At 42.8% G+C, this 23,442-nt stretch overlaps 1 protein-coding gene across 1 annotated transcript in view; it reads right to left on the bottom strand.

The window, feature by feature from the left end:
• Positions 1-1,285: 1,285 nt before the first annotated feature.
• The window catches only part of plpp4 (phospholipid phosphatase 4), a 39,788-nt gene continuing 17,631 nt past the window's right edge, over positions 1,286-23,442 (bottom strand). The window contains exons 2-7 of the mRNA XM_029835559.1: positions 23,102-23,210; positions 13,105-13,195; positions 8,612-8,675; positions 8,405-8,529; positions 7,141-7,311; positions 1,286-5,637 (exon numbers count right to left, since the gene is read on the bottom strand). Of these exons, the coding sequence (XP_029691419.1) occupies positions 5,429-5,637; positions 7,141-7,311; positions 8,405-8,529; positions 8,612-8,675; positions 13,105-13,195; positions 23,102-23,210 (769 nt within the window). The 3' untranslated portion in view covers positions 1,286-5,428. The remainder of the gene's footprint in view (positions 5,638-7,140; positions 7,312-8,404; positions 8,530-8,611; positions 8,676-13,104; positions 13,196-23,101; positions 23,211-23,442) is intronic.

Raw genomic sequence — 23,442 nt, 5'->3', positions numbered from 1 at the left:
TGACTGGAAGTGAACAGCTGCATTTAAATCCAGCCACAAATGTGCTGCACAGAATCATCCATACTTGATTCTCTCTCTTTTTGACAGCGTTGAACTATACGAACAGAGTAACATGATTTTTGAATACAAAGTGCTGTACAAAGTGAAATCTGTAACTATTTGATTTAGTCTCTTTGAGAAAAAAAAATCCTGCTGTCCAAATAAAGTTATTAACAATTGTTAAGAGTTCATTTAAAAAAAAAAAATCCCAGTTAGAATTTCACTAGACTTACGCATTTATGGAGGAATACTTTGATCGTTGTCATTGGAGAGTTTGTTGTGATGATCTCCTGCTGACTGCAGCACAGATTTTTTCAACTCCAGATGCCCTCTGCAGGAAATTGATAATTGAGACTGTTCAACCAGAGTGCTGGAGCAGCCTGCTGTAACAAGCTTGCCTGCTGAGGCAAGGGCTTAATTTCACTTTATGGAGTTTAAGGATTCATTTACATGAACTTGATTTATAAGCTAAACAATTGTTTATTCTCTGATACATGTTATTATTATCAGAAGCATGTTTTAAAGTGTATTATCAGAAAATGTTAATCATATCTGCTCTGTAGATATAATCATGTGTGATGTCAGTAGATCCCTTTGTTGTTGCTGTGCACATCTGGACACTGGGTTTTGCGGTGTAAGACCTAAATTATAGTCCAGTCCCAAATTATCTACTGGGATAAAATCTGGACGTTTGAGAATATTTGTCTTCCTGGAAAAGCCCTTTACTTTATCAACAATGAGTTCCCAGTCTTTGGAAGGTCAGCCCTTATGTGCAGACCGATGATCTCGGTTGGTTTTTGGAGAGGCTTCCCCAGTTTTTAGCCTTTGCTTCATTCAAAGGAGCAGACTCAAACAGTGCTACGTGAATATCTGTGACTGTCTGCCCCAAGACAAACTGTCTCGTCAACCGGGGCACATTTCAGAAATGCCTTTTTGAGTTCTTCTTTATTCAACAAAACAAAGTGTTCTATTACTTGTTTTAAATGCTGTGATCTTTAGAACACAAGGACAGCCTGTTAGCTGCATTCAGGTATTCTAAAAATGAAGCTGTGCGTTCAGTGGTACAGAGCCTTCAGTATTGAATGTTACGTACTGTATGTACACCTCAACACAGAGTTTCTGCTTCGCACCAAGTTATTTTCCTTTTCTAATTAGTTGGAAATATTGTCATGCAATTTGAGCAAAATCCGTCCAAGACTAAAATGAAAACCCCAATGTATGAAAAGCAAACAGGCATTTTCCAGCATAAAAAACATTTATTAGAGACTCGAAGAGTGAAAATAACTGCAGAAAGACCACAAAATACAGTTTACCAGCTGCAGTCACACACATACACAGCACTGCCTCGTGTGTGCTGGGCACTCTGCAATGTGATGGCACCCCTGCTGACATTAACTAAACTGAAATTGGGATGCAGCTCGCTCAGGCACCTTCTGCTGTCTGCTAAACTGCAATTTTGCATGTGGTTTAAGCACAGGCAGGTCATTATTCATATGAACACCCTCCATTGATTTTCCATTGAGCTTAAAAGTTCGTACAACAGCGAACGATCACACTCAAGGTACAAACGGCTCCTTTGTTTTCTTTATAGACAAGTTTCACACAGCTGCAGTCCTTTTACCTCACATAAATATATATATATATATATATACACACACATATATATACACACACACACATATATATATATGTATATATACACAGCAAAATTCAACCCATAGTTCTCAAGGCCAGGCATGCTTCTAAATAGAAAACTCTCACAAATTGAACTGCATGCCATAGACAAAATTCTTACACCCATGTTACTTCAGACATTAAATCATCAGAACTGAGCATGTGGTTTAATATTTTTGTATAGTTTAATTCTTGTAAAGGTGAAAAACAACACATATCACAGAATATCCAGGAATGCTTCCGTTTGTATATCTGACTAATATAAGTATTTTCTCTCGCTCTACAAAATTGTTGAAATATGATACATCCACTGCTTGGAAAAAGCGAGAAATACTGCTACAAAACCATCTATACCAAATCAAAGCAAATTATGAAAACATTTTGCGGATTAAAGATTTTAATCCCTTGTGAATTTAATAGAATAAAACTATACACATGCTGTTTGTGAAGCAGTGCATGCAAGAAAACAAGAGCAACATTTTGTCACATTTAGCTTCAAAACCATGTTCAAAAGTCATTTTTTTAAAGGCCACTTTTAATATTATTAATAACATTTGCCATCATAGAAACATAGCTAAATGTAAATATTAAATGTTAATTTTAAATAATAAATGTTAAATATAAATCCAAATGTTAAATCTAAACCTCTCAGCTGTAAATAAATATTTAACTATTGTGCAAATCTAGATTTCCGGTGATCGGAGGGGCTAAAATAAAAGTCCGGGAGCTTGCGCTGTTTACAGAAATAACTAAATAAAATAAAAACAAAAATAACAAATAAACCCAATGTACTGGAGGAAATGAACATTTGCATATTTACTATTGAAGCTGAGCATCCTGATTTCACCTATTCAATGTCCATATTTAGGAAGACCGCCAAACGAGATGGGAGACTGAGTGGCATGTGCAGAACTGACGCCGCTCCATGTTCTCCTTTTAATTCCGAAAAACCCCTTCGGCAAAAAAGGTCACACAAGCCTTACAGCAATTCAGAGGGATGCAGCTTAATATTCATTCCTGTTATTATTCGCAACACAACTTAATCTGTTACACACGTCCAAGCCACAACAAGAACATCCCCATTTCATCCAAGACAGAACCAGGTTAAGACAAAAACACACCAGCAAAAACAAATTCAAAACACAGGGGAAGAATGCTCCCAAAATTCTCCATCCGGAACACCAAAAGGGCCATAAGACTGCTAATACGGGTAAACGAAATATACATTAATGTGCCCAGACCAAACCCCCCAAACAGTAAATAAATGACAGCAGGAAACCTACTCTTAAGCAAAAACCCAGTGTTATACACACAAAATCTGACTGGAAGAAAACAAGGTTGAACCGCTCGTCCCCTGCGAGACTCTTTCTCTCAAATCTTTGCTCAAATGAATCAGCAAGACTCGCACCATTAACAAACGTACAGCAGGAACAGTCTGTGCGGGGAACAAGATAGTCTCCGGTTGGACCACCTGAGACTCCTCCACTGGGTCAAGAGGGTTGATGATGCATAACCTCTGCACCTTCAACCACACCCGTCACAACTGAAGCTGGGTAGCCATCACAATACTCGCTAGTGATACCATCATAGAAGTTCTGGATTTTATGAACTTCTTTTGATTTTCATGATAATTTACATAGGACAAATTGTTCACTTCAATATGGAACCTGTCATTTTTACAATGTATACAATTCATTTTTTAAGGGACATTCGACAAACCTTAGTTTTGAAAGGACACAAAAACATCAAAGTAGGTTGTACAGCACATAAATTTCTGCAAAATATGGTTTGTTGTTGTTTTAGACAGTAAATTTACAGATGTGTTGCATTTCATTTGTTATTTGATTCTCTAACCAGTCCAAGCTCATGATTGTGTTTTTTAGGGGGTACTCCCTGTAATTGGCAGTATAAATTAGCCCATTTGCTGAATATTTAGTTTTACTTGAGAGATTTAGATTTAATATATAGATTTGCATTCAGATTGGGGGTGGCATTTGCTTAGTCTGGGGCCTGGGCTGAGAAGCTGGAGGGTTCTCGGTTCAAGCTCCAGTGCAGACAAAATATGGAAGGAGTTGGTGACACTGCCTATGCAGCTAGAATAGAGACAAAGTGGTCAAGAGAAAAAGGATTTAGAATTAGCATTTAGGGGTAGCAGGCAATATTTACATTTAAGTAGTTAACATATTCCTAAGATAAAAATCTTGTAAATATCATTAAAAGTGATTTTGAAAAACAACACACCCCTCTTTTGAACATGGTTTGAAGCTACATGTGACAAAATGGTGCTATTTCTAGCTTGAACCACTTTACAACTGACACCCAAAGGTTCAAAACCAAAGCAAAAATGCATGTCTGTAGAAGAGAATAAAACACAATCAGCTGTCAAAATGAGCCTCCAGAGGTTAGAGATGTTCAGGACCAAACTGAGGTAACAAGGGGAGATTTCTTTTCAAGGTTTTCATTTTTATTGCAACAATGTGAAAAATACATTGTTAACCCTGTACACACAGAGAAACAGAAGCAAATCAGTTCTTTTAAACAACCAATTTTCTTGGCTGGTCTTGTTCTGTATATTTTGAGGTTTACTTTTAAATACCAATGAATCAGCTTTGTCCAAACATTAAAGGAGGAATGAGGATTATACAGGCCAAGTACTGGCCAAAGCAATGTCCAAAGGGTCCCAGAAATGTGGCCCTGCATCAGCTCTGCTAATGAGACATAAGAGCTTGCAGATTAGAGAAATAACAGATCTTTGGTGTGTTTTCCATTTCAATGTCCCATTTTTATTAAATGAATGCTGGGCAAAAATAATGGTGAACTGATGGATTAAAATCTCTGGCATACCTGCTCCTGCTTCTGATTGTCTATTTGTGGAGCATCGGAGAGCTGGAGGCCATTTGCAGTACCCAGGCATCCCATGAGACACCTTGTGTGGTGCTAATGTAATCAGAATCAACAGAGGCTGACCTCAGCTAATGAGGATAAATGCAGGATCAGATGTGAGCCCTTGTCCAAGTCCTATTAAGCACGCCTACCAGCCTTTTATTGATTGCTTTGAGTGGGCTCAACTTTTTGGTTTGTGTGTTATGCAGCCTCTGCGAACATCTGTTGCATTGTCATGAAAATCAGGGAATGAGGAGGAAAATAGAAGATGAAAACTGAATTTCATTGTTTGCAGGAGCCTGGGCTTTTTTAGAGGGCAATGACTGAAAATGAACTACCTGTGTTGAGATGGGCAACCAAAAAAATCTGCTGTTTTCATGTCAGCCACATAAAAGTCTGCAATGAGCTTTAAGGGTTGAAAGGCATCAAATGCTGTAATGGTTGAACTCTGATGTTTGCTGTAATTGGTGTTTGTCGGGGTCATTCTTTAGCAACCAAATGTCTGAAACTAGCTGTAACAAACAACCAACTAAGACTCAATAAGGAACAGAATCCAATGAAAAAATATAAGTTTTTTAATTTTGCGGCTACCAGCCAGCCTCATTTCCTCATGGACTTGTGGGTTTGGTCGAACAATAAAAAATGGAAATTCTTCCAGGACTACTGATGCAATCAAAATTATTTTTAAAAAAAGGAAATAAGCCATAAAAACAGTAATCTAAGAGTGGTGGCATAGGACTGTTCAATGAAGAGTCAGTCAGTCACTGGAAATGGGGAGGTGGGTTTGGTGGCTTGGTGAAGGTGTTGGGGGAGTCTCTGCGGTGGCCACTAGTCATACAGGCCCCTCTGTCAAGCCCTCCAAAGGAAGGGTGGTGGCATTGTCGGTGGGCTGCGGGTCATCCGGCAGATGCAGTGGCGTGTGGGTGATGGTAGCCAGGCTGGCATAAGGAAGGTGGCAGTCCATGTGCAGAAAGGGTGGGTAGTGCTGGCGGTAACAGATATATGCAAACAGCAACCCTATCACACCTCCCACAAAGGCATCTGCAATGTCCCAAAAACACATTTATTTTCAGTTATACCTGTTTTGAGGAAAAACATCTAAGGTATTGCTTGGTGTTCTACTGAACGTTCATCAGGCCTGGCTGAAGACTGTACTGGGAATGTACACTGAATGAAAAAGCCATGAATCTCTTCCACTGGGAACTTTTCTTTTAGTCTCTATGTCATAATTAATCATCTATCACAGAGAATATTTAGCCTGCATAGCTGTGTAGATCAAATGGCATGATTATCACATGGCTCCAGCAGCTAAAGCAAAGGTTGGTGCTCAATTATTTCATACTTCTCAGCTTACGTCCCTCCTCCAGCATGAAATAAACTATAATGCAACATTGATTTTCCCCATTCAGGGCTTACTTGGGGCATATTAGGAATATGAATGTTTCATCAATTCTTGCCAGTTAAATCTGATATACTGTGACTTGACGCATTTTATTACAGTAGCTTGCTGGCCACACTCGAGATGTCCAGCACAAATAGCAACTCATTCTGCTGAGGGATGTTCAGGATATCAGTCCTCATCAAGTACATTTCTGTACTTCACCTACACTTTTCTTTTAAGGTGCACACTTCCTGTTTTAACAAGGCTTGACTTTGCCCTGCTTCTCCAGAACATATGGCTCTCTAGCCAATTAACACTGTATAACAGAACTGTCATCGCTTTACCACACATTCCCTCTCACACCTCACCGCATAGGCAGTTTTCTCCTCTATCATTATCAAACCATGATGTATGTTGTTTCATGTATTTTCTTTCTTTTTTAAGCTTTAGTTGCCTTAAAACTAAGTTGATTAAGATAAACCTGAAATTGATGCAGCAATCTTCTTCCCTGACAACAGATAATATGCATTACTTTTTAATTGTAAGAAAAGTAACCCGTTAAGTCTTTCAAAACCTCTAACCTAAACACTGTGTGTACAGTCATTTCATCAGTTTGTATTTGATGAAAAACAAACCAAAAACAATGAAATGCAATTCTAGAATTCTGATTCATCCCCTCCTTTCTCTGCTCGTCACACCACCCATCGGCCGCTTCTGGAAAATAAAAACACTTTTATCGTGGTCTGACTTTAGTTACTCTGCACAAAAACAACAAAGGCCTGTAAACAGAAAGAAAGAACCAAGAAATTTGAAGGCGTGTGTTATGTTTCAGCTGTTTTACACGGCATTTGTTTCCACAACCTTGGCACATTGCAGGGAATCCATGCTGAGTCTATTACTGATGGAAGCTGAACTGGCCAGAACATCCTGCACCTTCCTACACAAAGTGTACAGTGAATGCAACATTTATGAAAATGCAACTTTCAATGCTGTGCTCCTCAGATGCTGTCCAGCCTAAACCTCCACCTTGCAGAAATCTAGAACAGCTGTTGGCAAGGTTGATGAAGATTACATAAATTATATACATTTTATACCTCTCTCATCATAGGCACTTTAGGAAGAATAAATGTTGCTTGATCACTCATCTGAAAGCGTTTGCAGACCTTGCCAGTGGTGTTTGTAGTCACAAGTCCGGGACATCGCGATCATCATAGCACTGTAGAGGGGCAACACCATGGCACACAGGCGCCAGCTGCGACCTCGGCCCTGATCTGTAAAGCACTGAAGCTTTCCCGCCAGGTAGAAGGAAGTGAAGCCAAGCCCAGAGAATGCAACTGGAGGGTAGATATGAGAACAGAAAAAAGAAGGAAGAAAAGTGACTCGTGTGATTATTATTCAGATTAAACCCTTATCTCTGCAACATCACATCATGGAAGGAATGAAGAGTGTGTAATAGTCAGGCAGTTATAGTGCAGGAGGACGTTTGCAACGTTGCATTGCTAAACACATTGTGGCCTTACAGAAGTAAAGGCATGCACAGAATAGATACACAGGCTTCAGATACTACATCAGCCTCCTAGCTACAGTATATAGAGAACAGGCATATGGAAGATGAGTATATTCCCTGTATTATTTTGTGCTAAATGTCATCTGTGATTGGTTTATTTAACTCTGTCTGCCACTTATTCTTCAGTAAGTCTAAAGGGATCAAGTTGCGAGAATAGAATGTTTCATATACCATTCTAATAGTTTGTTTTCTAACAAGTTTACAATCAAAAATTGAATCAAGTAGACAGGTTGGTGGACACAACAGAAAACAGTTTAAGTTTGAGAATGCAAAATTCCTAAGCTGCAGGTAATTCTAGTTTATCTCACTCCATTTTTAAAATAACATGTCCAAGACTGTGTCTGCTAACTGACATATTGTGTTTTTTCTTAAGTTTTCCAATGTCTGTCTTTCAGACAAATCCATCACAAATTAAATAAATGAAAGCCACTTGCTCAAACATTATTCCACAAAAAAAAAAAATCAACCACTTTTAGCACATCCTGACATTGGACTAAACACACAAATATTTTAAGCCCTACTGAAGAAAAACTAGCTTGCATTACAATGTTTTTGTGATATTGCCAGAGTCATGCTTATTCCGTACAGCTTTTTAGTAGCACAGAAAAATGTATACAGTAGATTAACAGGATTGAATAAGCTTGAATCAAAGAATTGCATCAGATTCATTATAATAGTTGCAGCAATCAACATGCTGATGCTAAAGCAACACCCAGATGAAAATATTATGAACTTGTTTTGGACTGACCTATCCACCAGACTTTCCACTTCTCAATAGGCTCAGATATGAAGTATACGGGTCAGTGTCAACATTCTTTTTTAGGATTGTGGGCATTTTTTCTTGGCTTGATGGTACTCACAGGAGGAGTGGCTGCTGGGGAAGCTCTTACGTCCCTCTGAGACCAGATCTGGCTCTCCAGTGCACAGCATCTTTTCATTGACTTGTCCATCTGGGAAACAGCGCTGGAAATAATCAGGCCTGGGTCTGAAAACACAAAGGATGATTTATTTATTTTTAATCTTCAGATTAAGAAATTCTATTGACCAGCTATGTTTTAGTAGCATACCTGCCAACAATCAGCTTGATTGTATTTGTGAAGACTCCATTTAAAGCAAGTGCCAAGGACACAGCTGGAGCACAAAGATGACAGAGTCAAATAAGCAGCTTGCAGCAATGATAGTTGTTGACTGGTGAAACATTTTCAAACCTAATAATCAAAAAACAAATGGTTCACTCTTCTTACATAGAGTATTAACATAATAGTCTGTTAGGTTTGTGGGTATTTTCCTTGAACGACAATAGATAGAATAATGATTTATATATGAAGACTGTTATTGTTTCTCACAGGTGACAGCAGCCGGCACATTTTAAACACAGTCCCAGGTCCATTGTAAAGTCAATAATTCAGTAGGTCTATGGGCTCACAGTGGTGCCATGAGCTAAACAGTACAAGCAGCATGCTAATATAACCACAATAAAGTGAATAAAAAAGTGAATAAAGTTACTGTGGTATTAACAGGTTTAACTTCGGGAGATTCTCTCTCTCTCGACGCACAACATACTCACCCAGGTCTGAAAAACACAAAGTCTGGTCTCATGTGTTCCATATTTTTTTTTCAATGTGAAGCAAACAAGCACATTTTGTAGTTTACAGCTATTGTTATCCTCTTCATCACACTCTACTCTGAGCGGCTTTATTGGTAAGTGCCTTGGCCTGCCACTAATACAATACTTAGCAAACATTTATTACATTTGTATTCAGCCATCCTTTGAGGCATGACATCAAAAAATGAGCTTTGAATTGTTAGATTCTTAACCGGCAGCATAACAAGCTGGCCAATAGTGTGTATGTTCACAGGACGGAAGTAGCAAGACAAGAACATGGAAAAGATTTCTCAAAGTTGGGAAATATCCAAACAGATGTTAGATTGTGAAGAATAAAGTACGACTAAGGGTGGCTAAATGATGGCATCTACTTAGAGCCAGTGTAACTGTGAAGCAATCACTTCACTCCCAGTTTTGTAATGAGGGCTGTTAGTGTATTGCTGAGCACTGTGGTATAACTGTACATTACTTGATTGGCGATAATTCTAACCACGGTGGCTCATTATTAGCCACAGTTCATGCCCACAAATTTGATCTAGGCAATCAGCAGGAAAGTTGAACACCCTACCTGTAACAGATTGAATGCACCATGGAAACCTGCTGCGGACCAGAAATAAAGAAAAACACTGGCCCATTCTTTTGGGATGATGACATGTCTGGAAGTTTAAAGATTTTTAACTATTTTTTCTTTTGCAGACAGGTTCAGTTCACGATAGCGAGCTGGACTAGAATCACAGAGAACTTCCTCATGATGGGCATTAATCTGGCATAACTCTATGTATTACAGTTTTTCACAGTCACTTTGGTGCATTTCTCAAATCCTCCTGGCCATTTGCCAAACAGTAAGTGCATTTATTAAAACAATACAGATTACCTGTGAAGGCCAGTTTCTTGCTCAAAATTAGCTCATCTCTCAAAAGTAAATATCTGTGTCAATGAACATAGACATGGCACATCCTTGTCTCATTGTGTTAGACAGTCAAATTGCTTAAGCATGATGTGAAAAAAATATTGTTCTATGTATGTTCTGATGTAAATTATGGCTCAAGTTTGGATGAAAGTTATTGTAAATTGTAGGTTACAACTTAGTGTCAGTAGGAGACTGATTGTATGAGATTGAACAAAATTCACATTTAAGCTTTGACTGTTTTTTACTATAATTCATTGACAGACCATGTCATTGTGATACCAGAGAAGTAGTAGAAGTAGAAATCTGAACAGAGAGCAATCTCCTTTGGGGAAAAACTGTACATGCAGTTTTGTAGCTGTTGATGAATGTTCTCAGTTCTCCAGGTTGAAGAGAATTCTTGGCTTAAGAAAATTCTACTGGACTTGTTTTACTTTTTTAACAACATTTCACCTCTCATCCAATCGGAGCCACAAATTCTCCTCCACATCACAATGAATATGTTTTCTTGAGATACAGCATGGAAAAAAATCTTTGAGAGTGTCTTATCCAGCCTCTGCAGGCAGCTGATGTGATGTCCTCACACTCTGCATCCATGGCAACCAGAAGGGTCATTTACGGATGTGCCTGGCAATCATATACTGTCCATCTCCATTCTGAGAAAATTCCCTCAATGGAATCAAGGAATGGGGAGTAGAGTGAGGGGAACTCCATCAGCATCCTGTTGTGGTTGTAAACCATTGACTGATGATGTTAAGGGTATTCAGGGTTGAGATAGCCTCTTCTGCCTCTTCCTCTGTTTTACCTCCCAACTCATCTGCCATGCAGCCTCACTCCTCTTCTTCTTTCTTATTTGTGGCTGTTGATACCACCTAATTCCTTATCCTTCCATTGTCAGTTGTAGGATTGGACGTCAGAGTTGTTTTTGCTTTGTTTCCCTACCCTCCTTTTTGTGCTTGTTTCCCTCATCTGTGCAGGCTGGGTGTGGCAGATTTCTCCAACCCCTCCTCCCGAGTTTCTCACCTGCTGCTTGCCAGCTCATCAGATTCGGCATTATTTAACTCTGGCTTGTCCCTCTATGCACCATCTGTTTGTTGTTCAAACATCAAATCGTACAGTAATTGTGTACTGGCTCCTGTGCTTGTTCTTATAGCAAGAAGCTTGTTGGATGGATTTCTCTTTTTCTGATTACCTTTTGCGTCCAGCCTCACCTGCCACGCTCAGCCTCGTTTTGTGAATCCTGCCTGCTCTCATTTGGACGACACTTGCAAGATTTGTTTGGTACTCTTTTCGTTTGTAATAAACCTCCATTTGGAAAAGATGTTTCTGGTCGTGGTCTGCATTGAGGGTTCAGTCTCCTCTCTGGCATCGGCCTTAACAGTCAGATGTTGTACCAATGCGTAGCACTCCATCGATACAGTTGATGGCTCATGAGATGCACCTTGGAGCTATTTCAGAAAACTGGTTGATCATTGGTTGATCTATTGCACATATAGAAATACGCTTGATCTGTTATGGCAACTTGTTCAAGCATTTTGCATGGAAAGACTTATGTGATGAACTAAAGCCTAAATGTTGTGGGGGATGAGACTGTTCAGAGACAGATTATAATACATTTTGATCAACATGATATAATCAATTGATAATATTCAAAATGTAGCAGGAAAAGATGTTTACCTGTTAAATGGGAATACATAGAGGGATGGACAGGAAGTATATGATATGTGTGATGAACCAAGGTAAAAGTGAACTGCAGACCTACAGATGTCCCCCTTCTGGAACCACTGTATATAGATTGCCTGAGCATGCTATATTACAGGAAACAGCAGAAAATTGCACATAATCATTTGCATGGATGAACCAAAGCATTGCTTTTCTTGATGTGACACTGTGAGGTAAAGATTAAACAAGCAGTTTAAGAAATTCTATTCAGATCTGAGAAATATACCAACGCAACTGAGAACAACTGTAATGTCCTATTTCCACTGTAGCTCCAACCTCTTCTGCCATATTTAAAGTCTGAGTCTGGCCATTTTTGACACTTTGCCACAGCAGCATTTTCCTCCTTGTGAGTGCTGTTTGTTCTGGGCCTCAAAGGTGCCTGTGCTTACTGTACCAATGATTTTTTATTACCGCCATTACTTCCTGCCTCCTCAGCACCTTTGCCAATCATGCTGGAGATGCAGGATTATTTAGGATCATTATGTGAATGGAATAAACTAGTCTAGAAAAACAATGTCCTGCTGTTCAAAGAAAAGAATCAACTCAATTTATCTAGTCATTTTTAGAAAACGGTTTATTAGTGATGTTGTAAATCACAACTGAAAATGAAGATTAACATGGTGGCTAATAGCAAATGAGCTAAAATGTGGGGGAAAAGAGTCACCACAGCCTTTACGGGACCTGGGAGAATAAAAATAAAACAACAAGTTCCATTTGTAGATCTTTACCATGTTCTTTTATTCAAAATAAAGCATGCATGCACCACATTAACCCGAGAGGTAAAGATCTCATTCACAGACTCCACTTCACTGTGTATAATTACTGTTTAATTAAACTCAAAACTGACACGGGTGTGGTGGGATCCACTTGCAACACAGCAGTTCCGAATAGTTTAATAAAAGGCTTTATTAAATACTTATAGAAAACAGCACAGAAACAATCACGGGCCTCCGTGGAATGCAGAAAACACCGCACAGCCACAGGTGGGCAACGGTCCAAATAAACACAAGGCAAGAAAGTGCTGGAGAGTCAGGCATGGAGCGATAACAGTCTGGAAAAGTAAGAATGCACTGCTGTGGCTTAAATACAACCTAGGAGGGAGCAACAGGTGAAAATGGTAGAGAAATATCAGATGGGTATGGAAGAATTTTCCTCCTCAGCACAAGAGCAGAAGAGCGGCAGTGACAATAACATCACCTTTAATCTAGTGTTATGACATGGCAGCAATAATGATGCACAGCTCCACTGAAAACACCCAAGGAGCCCTCTTAAAATTTAAATTTATACTGTATTCATAACATTTCAAAATGATTCTCTTCACATACCCAAGCATGCCTCTTTAATCTCTGTCCTGTCCGTCCTCTGAATGACCTTCACCACAAATATCACCGCCAGTGGGGTTAGGAAGGAAATAGCCTGGAAAGAAAAAACAAGTATTCTCTTAGGAAAACAACCAGACCACTGACCATCAATATTAAAGCAGTAGTTTCAACTATTTAAAACCAACTTTGACTGTTAAAAAATATTTTTGCCTAAAATTAGTTGCATAAATTAGCAGTGCAAAGAGTTTTAATAGCAGCAGTATTTTTTATATTGCCACAAAGATTTCTTCAGCATGAATGGCTGTTTAAGATGAGGCACTGGTCTGTTTATTCACTTTAGAGAAATCTGCCCTTAATCTTTAGAAGTTTTATATGACTGTTAGATTGGTGAATTACAGTTGAAATCTCTGTTTATCATTCTGTCTGACAGATCGACCAAGCTTGTGTGAGTTTGTACATCTGTGTTAGTGTATTTCTTCCGGTTCCTACTAGTTCAGTTTTTGACTTCGTTGGATCTCAACTTTTGAAGTCACAGAATGTTCAGACCATCACCTTCATCCAATTCTAAGCATGTTATACAACCTTTTGTCAGTGGAATAAAAGTAAAGAAAGGATATAATTTTTTTTATGCTGTTTAAAAAAATGGACTGAACAATGTTTCTGCTACTCTTCACGGGTACTGGGTGAAGTCGAACATCCTGTGAGAGGGAACAGAACCATCTCACCTTCTCCATCTAGAAACTAATCCGCGTGTTCTTTTAATGAAGACTTCAAGAAGAAAAATGCCAATTCAAAATGTATTTAGCAACAGAACCAATTCAAGATACAAATATTACAGAGCTCCGGGCCAGTTCATAACCCTACAATAACAGAGTGCATTACCAGGGCATGAAGTCTGACCACCTAACTATCCCTTGGCCCAGTCTTTTATAGAAACACAAATGCAAATTATCAATGCTCATACAGTCCAATCCAGTTCCTCTGCTTGGATGACCTCATCCTCTTCTTCCAGTCCCATTTGGTGTTGGTACAGTCCTTCTTCTCCATTATCTTCCCAGGTGGCCAGATCAAAGTTCCCATTCTTCATGCAAATAAGCTCATCAACCCCACCCTGATCTCCCGTTTATAATAGGTGTTTAACACCCCCTGCCCGACTGGCTCCTGAGATTACAATGGTCTAAACAACAATCCTGTCAAAGGAATGTCTCTAATCGTCTACCATGCCTAACTTCTAAGAGAAGACAGGAACATATGGTAGAACACATAACAACAAGATAAAGACAATTCTCATCAGAGCTGACACCTTTAATGGGATCTGAGTAACATGGTGGGACAGATGGGGGTTTCTGAAAGTAGGAGGCTGCCGCGTCACCGTTTGAGCGAGCTTTGGGCCGGAGGTGTTGGGGTCCAGGGTTCCGGGTCGTGTGCTGCTTGTTTCTTCCTGCAGGGGGCGTGGAGGAGCCGATAATTTGCTACAACTGGTGCTCAGGCAAACGCACCTGTTGGCAATCTACCTCAGGCCACCTTTTTAAGGACTGAGCGCCTGCCTACCAGGGTTGGAGAGTTGTTGTTTCTGAATTGTCTCCACGTCACCCTGATGGAGGGAAGAACGTGCAGGACCTGACTCCTGTGTTGGCTCCACGCTGGAGCTCACTGTGCGTACCACTGCGTTTTGCCTACTTTCGGGTCCTGGACAAACCTAACAGCACTCTCTATGTACTAAGGATGGGCGATACCACACTTTTGGGATTCGATACGATACCGATACTTTTTCTTGTATTTTCATCTATATCGATACCGATACCGTTCATTTCTTACTGGCAATTTTTGTCAGTCAAAATATTATTACATTTAAGAAAAATCACAAGACAAATACAGACCATTTATATACAATTTATTATGGTCAATTGATTACTAGGATTTCCTTATCCTTTAAACCTGCATAAGAAAATTAACTAGAAACATGTCTGACACCATCACACCTTTAGTGCACTTGAGGTATGTCATCACAATTTACTGAAGTCTCAGATTGCTGTTCAGAAAAAGTATCATATTCACATTTTCTGCTTTAAGACGATTGCGTCTCTGGCTGATTATTTCCTCCAGCTCTGCCTTTTGCTGACTGTGTCGGCTCGGCGGGCTATGTTGCACGTTGATGCTCATTCGCTATCTCCTGTCACGGGACATGGGCCAGCTCAATACGCCGCCAGGTATAGGGGTGTCCCGGCACATATTAATTTAAGTAACTAATCTAAAACGGCGGAAAGTGATGCATACACCCCCAATTTTTTTTAGTTAGTATCGATATTTATAAAAGAAAATCGATACCAAATGAGTAGCTTTTGAGTATCGATATATTGATACCACGGGATCGATCCGCCCATCCTTACTATGTACTCTCTCTCACCGCACCATGGGAGCCCCATGTACCCATCCTGGAGTGGTATTCAGGTGAGGAAGGCAGATGTGCCAGTTTTCTGCTGCAGTGCTTTCTGGTGTTCAACCTCAAGCCTCTCACCTACCACAGCGACGGTTCGAAGATCACCTTCGTCGTGAATCTTCTCTCAGGGAGAGCGGCGCAATGGGCCACGGTGGTCCAGGAGAACTGGACACCTGCTTCCTCCAGTTTCCCGGCATTCACAGCCGAGCTAAGGCGGGACTTTGACCACTCGGTCCAGAGTGGCAAGGCGGCCTCCCTGGTGTTCGACCTCCAGTCTCTCACCTCCCCCAGCGACAGTTTGAAAATCGCCTTCGACGTGAATCTTCTCTCCAGGAGAGTGGCGCAATGGGCCACGGCGGTTCTGGAGAACCGGACACCCACTTCCTCCACTTTCCCGGCTTTCACGGCCGAGCTAAGGCGGGTCTTTGACCACCCGGTCCAGAGAGGCAAGGTGGCGTCCCAGATCCTGTCCCTGCACCAAGGCTCCAGCTCCGTCGCAGACTACCCCATCCGGTTCCATATCCTCGGGGCCAGGAGCGGGTGGAACGACGCGTCCTTCCGGGGGATGTTCATCCAAAGACTCGCTGAGAAACTCAAAGATGAGTTAGCCGCTCAGGAGGAATCTGGGGACCTGGAGATGCTAATCAAAATTAACTTGGGGTCGGTGTGTAACTACGCAAAAACGATGTCGGACTCCGTAGCATTCTCTGGTCCCCTCCCCAATCTGGCCAGCGATGAGATGTTTAGCCGCATGTCGTCGCTTCGTCACTGGCTGTCACGGTGGTGCCCCGAAAACGAGGTAGCCTTTATAGACAATTGGAGCACCTTTTGGGGAAAACCTGGTCTGATTAGGAGAGACGGTGTCCATCCCACAAGAGATGGTGCTTCTCTCATTTCTAGTAATCTGGCTAATTTTATTAGACCCAAAGTGACCTGACAATCCAGGGTCCAGACCAGGATGCAGAGTTGTAGTCTTACACACCTCTCTGCTGCTTCCTTAGAACCCTCATCCACCAACAATAACATATTTAACACTATAGAGGTAGTCTCTGTTCCACGGTTAAAGTTCACCAAGCACAGAGCAGGGGAGCGGTCAATCACCAAAATCTTATTAAAATTAACACTGAAGCACAAGTTGGAGAAACTAATATCACAATTAAGTGTGGACTGTTAAATATTAGATCTCTTTTGTGTAAATCCCTGTTAGTACACGACCTGATAGCGGATCATCACATTGATTTATTTTGTCTTACTGAGACCTGGCTTCAGGAGGAGAAGTATGTGAGCTTAAATGAATCTACTCCTCCTACCCATCTTAATTATCATATTCCACGTGTTACTGGTCGAGGAGGGGGAGTGGCAGCAATCTATCACGCCAAGTTATTAATTAATCCCAGACCAAAACATGGCTTCAGTTCATTTGAAAGCCTGACTCTTGGCATCACTCATCTGAACTGGAGGACAGAAAAGCCACTTCTGTTTGTAGTTGTATATCGGCCCCCTGCTGGTCCACATTCAGAGTTCCTGTCTGAGTTCTCTGATTTCTTATCTGACTTGGTCCTTATAACGGACAAAGTCATTATCATTGGAGACTTTAATATCCATATGGACGTTATAAATGACAGCTTTAGAAATGGCTTCATTTCATTACTTGAGTCAGTTGGTTTCCTCCAGCAGATAAACCAACCAACTCATAGCTTTAACCACACCCTAGATCTAGTCCTGACTTATGGTGTTGAGGTAGAACATGTGTCAGTGTTCCCTCAGAACCCAGTCCTGTCAGACCATTCTTTGATCACTTTTACATTTATGATTAAGGATTCTTCTATGCTCCAAACAAAGTCTTACTATAGCAGATGTCTTTCAGATAATGCTGTAGCTAAGTTTAAGGAAGTGATCCCTGTGCTAATCCAAGGACCACTGTGCGTTTCCCCAGGGATCAATCACTATAATCTTAGCCCTGCTGAGGTTGATCTATTGCTGAAGGTGCAGCAACCTCACTGAGAATCACACTTGATTCTGTTGCCACCCTGAAAAAGAAAATAGTAAATCAGAGGAGGTGTGCCCCCTGATATAATTCACATATCAGGACCCTCAAGCAGAAATTGCGAAGACTGGAAAGGAAGTGGCATTCTTGTAAAATAGACAGCTATCATGTAGCCTGGAAAGACTGTCTATTAGGTTACAAAAAGGCCCTTCGCAAGGCTAGAACAGCTTATTTTTCTTCTTTGATTGAGGAAAATAAGAGCAACCCCAGGTTTCTTTTCAGCACTGTGGCCAAATTAACTAAGAGTCACAGTGTTTTAGATCCACGTATCCCTTCTTTCCTTAGTGGTGAAGACTTCATGAGCTTCTTCACTGATAACGTTCTAGCTATCAGAGAGAAAGCTAACCAGGCTATCCCAACAACTGGACCATCACCAGATGTGCCGACTGTGGGAACATACAGGTTCTCCAACAAGCCCTTAAACTCCTTCACCCCTATATATTTTTCTGAGGCGTCATCGCTAATTCAGAAATCCAAGACCACCACGTGTCTTTTAGATCCCATCCCAACACACCTGTTGAAGGATGTTCTACCACTGATAGGCAGTTCAATCCTGGACCAGATCAACGGTTCTTTAGTGTCAGGTTATGTACCCCGGTCCTACAAGGTGGCAGTGATTAAGCCGTTGCTTAAAAAACCATCACTGGATCCTGATGTCTTAGCAAATTATAGGCCAATATCCAACCTTCCTTTTATCTCTAAAATTCTAGAGAAGGTGGTGGTGACTCAGTTACTGGAGCACCTGCAGAGGAACAGCCTGTTTGAGATGTTTCAGTCAGGCTTAGAGCTCACCACAGCACAGAAACAGCACTTCTTAAAGTCACTAATGATCTTCTCATAGCTTCCGATCATGGACTGGTCTCTATGCTGGTTCTGCTGGACCTCAGTGCTGCTTTTGATACAGTTGATCACAGCATCCTGTTACATAGACTGGAACATGTGATTGGGATTAAAGGGACAGCACTAGACTGGTTTAGATCATACTTATCTGATAGATACCAGTTTGCTTATGTCCATGGTGTTCCCTCCTCATACAGTAGGGTTAGCCATGGAGTTCCTCAAGGTTCCGTACTCGGACCAATCCTCTTCACATTGTACATGCTTCCCTTAGGGAACATTATTCGGCAGCATGGGATACATTTTCATTGTTATGCTGATGACACTCAGCTCTATTTATCCATGAAACCCGAAGAGACAGAGAAGTTAGTGAAGCTCCAGACCTGTCTTAAAGACATAAAGTCCTGGATGTCTTCAAATTTCCTCCTCCTTAACCCAGGAAAAACTGAGGTCATGGTGTTTGGTCCTGAACCTCTCTGGGATAGATTAGATCACATGATCACTCTAGATGGTATCTCATTAACATCTAGTCTCTCTGTGAGGAATCTAGGAGTAACTTTTGATCAAAATCTCTCCTTCAACTCACACATTAAATTAGTCTCTAGAAGTGCCTTTTTTCACTTGAGGAACATCACAAAGATCAGGAAGCTGCTGACGCGGCATGATGCTGAAAAGTTAGTCCATGCATTTGTTACTTCCAGGCTGGACTACTGTAACTCTTTATTAGTTGATCCAAAATGCTGCAGCCAGAGTTCTGACAGGTATTGACAAAAGAGATCACATAACTCCTGTACTGGCGTCGCTTCATTGGCTGCCCGTTAAATTTAGAATAATTTTAAAACCCTTCTTTTGACCTACAAGGTCCTCAGAGGCCTAGCTCCATCCTACCTGGAGGAGCTAGTGATACCTTATCAGCCCAATAGACCGCTCCGCTCTCAGAATGCTGGTCTACTTGTGGTTCCCAGAGTTTCTAGGAGTAGAATGGGGGGCCGAGCATTTAGCTACCAGGCCCCCCTGCTATGGAACCAGCTCCCTGTCCAGGTACGGGAGGCTGACTCCATCGCTACTTTTAAGATGTCTGTGTAAATTCTCAGTCATCCAGGTCATTGTATCCAAGGTAGTTTTCTCTGTCAACCCAGTCCAGTTGACAGAGAAAACTACCTTGGATACTTTTAAGATCAGACTCAAAATCTACCTCTTTGAAAAAGCTTATTGTTACTAATTCAGTAGTTCCAGTTACTATCATAGACAGACAAATTATCATACTCAGGGGGTCGTCTAATCGTTAAGTCACATCTTAGTTATGCTGTTATAGGCCAAGGCTGCCGGGGTCCGGAAACATGATCACCTGACAGGCCTCTGTCACTCCACTGGGTCATGGTTTCCTCTCCTCTCCTCTCCTCTTTCCTCTCCTCATCAAGCAGACTAGTTCTTGTGTAGTTCTCCCCCCCCCCCCCCCCCCCTATTTATTACAGGTATCGCCGCCCTCGGAGCTGCATAATGGACCTCCGCGTGATTGTATATCATATTTTTATGTGTTGTTCTGTGCTCTGTGGCCTCTCCTCTCCTCTCCTCTCCTCTCCTCTCCTCTCCTCTCCTCTCCTCTCTCCTCCCTCTCCTCTCCTCTCCTCTCCTCTCCCCCTCCTTCTCCTTTTCCTCTCCCTCTCCTCTCCTCTCCCTTCCTCTCTTCTTTCCCCTCCTCCTCCTTCTCCTCTCCTCTACCTCCCCTTCACTCTACTTCTCCTCTCCTCTACCCCTCCCCTCCCCTCTCCTCTCCTCTCCTCTCCCTCTCCTCTCCTCTCCTCTCCTCTCCTCTCCTACCTATCCTATCTTCTACCTGTCCTCCCCCTTCTCCTTTCTCTTTACCCAGCCGGCCATCAGCAGGAGGGTCCCCCTACATGAGCCTGGTCCTGCTCAAGGTTTCTTCCTGTTAAAGGGGAGTTTTTCCTTGCCACTGTTGCTTGTCTGGGGTCAGGCCCTGGGATTCTGGAAAGCGCCTTGAAACAATTTTGATTGTATAAGAAGCTATATAAATAAAGATTGATTTGATTTGATTTGATCAGCCTGGCGATCCAGCTGGACGAACCCGTCTCAGCGAAAGCGCTCCATGTGGGTTCGGGGTTCGGGGTTCGGGGAGTTCGGGAGTGATGGCGAGCGGTTCCTCTTCCTGCTCCGCTTAACACTGCCGGGCACACTCCCCTGGGGCCGGAAATCTGTCTCTGTGCCATTCCTGGTCTACTCCGGCACAGATGACAGCTTCATCAGTCAGGACTTGGCCATGCAAGCCTGCATCCCTGCAGAGGCACTGCCCAAGCCAAGGATTTCCCCTGCAATGGGAAAGTTGGGAAAAGTGACGCACTGGACCCCATCTCTCATTCCCATCATCTCCAGGAACCATTGGGAGCAAATCCGCCTGTTCCTCATCATGGCATCCTCTTTCCCGGGCGTTCTCAGGGCTCCTTGGCTGGCGCACCACAACTCCCAGATCGATTGGTCAACCGGGAGACTGGTGAGTTGGAGCATACCCTGTCAGACTAACTGCCTTCGCTCTGCTCTTGCCCCCATGCCTGGGGGCTCGGACCATGCCAGGAGAGTCATTAAGGGGGTGGGGCGTTTCCCCCGTGTGGTGCGGCCAGGTGGCACAGTCCAGGTGCCCGGGATCAGTGATGGAGTCTCCCACAGGAAGAGAGTTGTTGCAGATTCGGGGTCCCGGACTGATCCGGTTGACGTGGAGCCGGGCCCATCTTACTCCCTTCCTGCATCCTGGGGGCTGCATCCTGGCAGGTAGAGAAGAGAGTGTGAGAGGCCCAGCAATCAGTCCTGGATCCGTATGGGGTTCCACCAAACTGGCTGTTCGTCGCGGAGGCGGTGCGTTCCCACATTCTGCATTGGGCCCATGCCTCAAAGCTGACCTGCCACCTGGGAATCAACCACACACTACAGTTCCTTCGGCAGTGGGTTTGGTGGCCCTCCATTACCCAAGACACCAGGGACTACATAGCGGCCTGCCCCGTGTGTGCCCAGGGAAAGTCCTCCCACCAGCCCCTGCTGTTCAAGGTCCTGAAGGACGAGGTGGCAGTGCCCTGGGTACAGGCTGACATATGCCGGTGCAGGAGGGTGTGGAGGCAGGTTCACGCTGCACTCCTGCGGGCCTCCCAGCGCTCTCAACAGCAGGCCAATCGGCGCCGGACTCCAGCCCCGTCCTATCAGCCAGGTCAGAAGGTCTGGTTGTCCACAAAGGACCTCCTGCTCCAGGTGGAATCTCGGAAGCTGGCTCCGCGCTTCGTTGGTCCTTTCGAGGTGGAGCAGATGGTGAACCCTGCAGCCGTCTGCCTAAAGCTTCCCCCGGCATTCAAGATGCACCCCACGTTCCACGTCTCCAAGGTTAAGCCAGTTGCTGATTCGGATCTGGTCCCTCCATGATTAGCATGCTCCATTACAACTTTGAACGCGCTTTGAACCCCCCCCCCCCCCCCCCCCCCCCCCTTGTTGTGGATGGGGGCCCGCCTACACAGTCCGGAGCCTCCTGGACGTCAGCAGACGAGGACAAGGGTTCCAGTTCCTGGTCGACTGGGAGGGGTACGGTCCGGAGGCGCAATCGTGGGTCCCCCGCCGTTTCATCCTGGATGACACCTTGTGCAGGTGGAGACAGTGATCAGTGACAATGCCTACATCCTCCCAGAATGCAGGATCAAGTGAAACCGTCATCTTCAATTTTAGTTGGGCCTGATATACCATCAAGAAAGAAGTGATGTTGATGCAACGGACCAATAGAGTAGCTGTAGCCTTTACCCATCAGTCTGGACTGGAAGCAGCCAGCCCTGGATGTGAGTGCAGACCCTGGAGAATACAGGGAGATCTTTGGGTGGAGGTGAGCTGCCAATACATCTTCCACTGGGGAAATATTGCACAGACCTTGGCTCTCCATTTCCTGAGAATTGACCATGGAGCTGCTGTTTGTTGTGCCAGGAGACAGCTAACTCCTCCAGTAATTCAGGAAAAAATGGCAGGAGCTACGTGCCCATCCTCTTTACCTTGGTCACCCTTTCCCTGGAGTTCAGGCCAAGTCATTATCGGCACTTTAGGAGACCCGCTGTGAGACAGGCGCTGGTTGATGCCCGGGGCAACAGGTCGAGGAAATCGAGCTGGGCCCCCAGCTCAGTCCTGCTCCAGCATCAGAGCCATAGACTCTACAAGCTCCAATCCGTGGGATGAGCAAAATTAGGGGTAATATTTTTGTTTAAAATTCCTTCATTTTCTTTCAGATGGTTCTGAGAAGGATGCTCAGGAATTCTGTATGGAGACTGCTTTAAAATGAGAAAAGAGCAGCTGGCTGTAGTCCTGCCACATTGGCGAGAAAGTTACTGAAGGATATTAACAGATTCTCCAACACATGCTCGAATAAAAACACAATTTTCTTAATGTTTAAACATTCAATTCAAAACAGAAATTCTGTCTATCATGATGAAATATTAACACTAGAGGCCTTAATTAACTCTGGAGAACTTCTCTTAACGTGATGTCAGTCAAGCTGCAACTCATTGATCGCATTAAGTGATCAATGTCTGTGACAATTAGGCCAAGGACAAGGTTCCAGCTGACAGAGATAGCCACTGCAGATTCAGATGTCATTAAGTGATTAGTAGAACATTACAAAGTAGAAAACATTTACTTACAAACATGACTCTTTTAGGAATGTGGTCTGACTCCACCAGAGGATTTTTGTACAGCCACAGCTCCTCTGGCTGAATCACTCTCTCAAACGGTTCCAGGAACTCTGTGAATCTGTAAAAGAGAATAGAAATGCATCAGAAAATGTCGGCTGGAAGTAGGATTATATTCAGGTGTGATCGAACTTTCCGCTGTGTTGTCACATTATACCCAAATGTCTGCATTAAAGGCGCTGTTACCTGGGTGAATGCAGGAAAAAAAACTCAGCTCCAATGAACAAGTTAGTTGTTTCATGCTGCTCCTCCATTAGCATTCTGGGGCTTTGTTGAGGCCTCCCTGGCCACCC

This window comes from Takifugu rubripes, chromosome 4 (genome assembly GCF_901000725.2).
Source record: "Takifugu rubripes chromosome 4, fTakRub1.2, whole genome shotgun sequence".
Lineage (NCBI taxonomy): Eukaryota > Metazoa > Chordata > Actinopteri > Tetraodontiformes > Tetraodontidae > Takifugu > Takifugu rubripes.
Note: the sequence above shows the minus strand (reverse complement) of the source record. Positions and strands in the feature narration are given on the sequence as shown.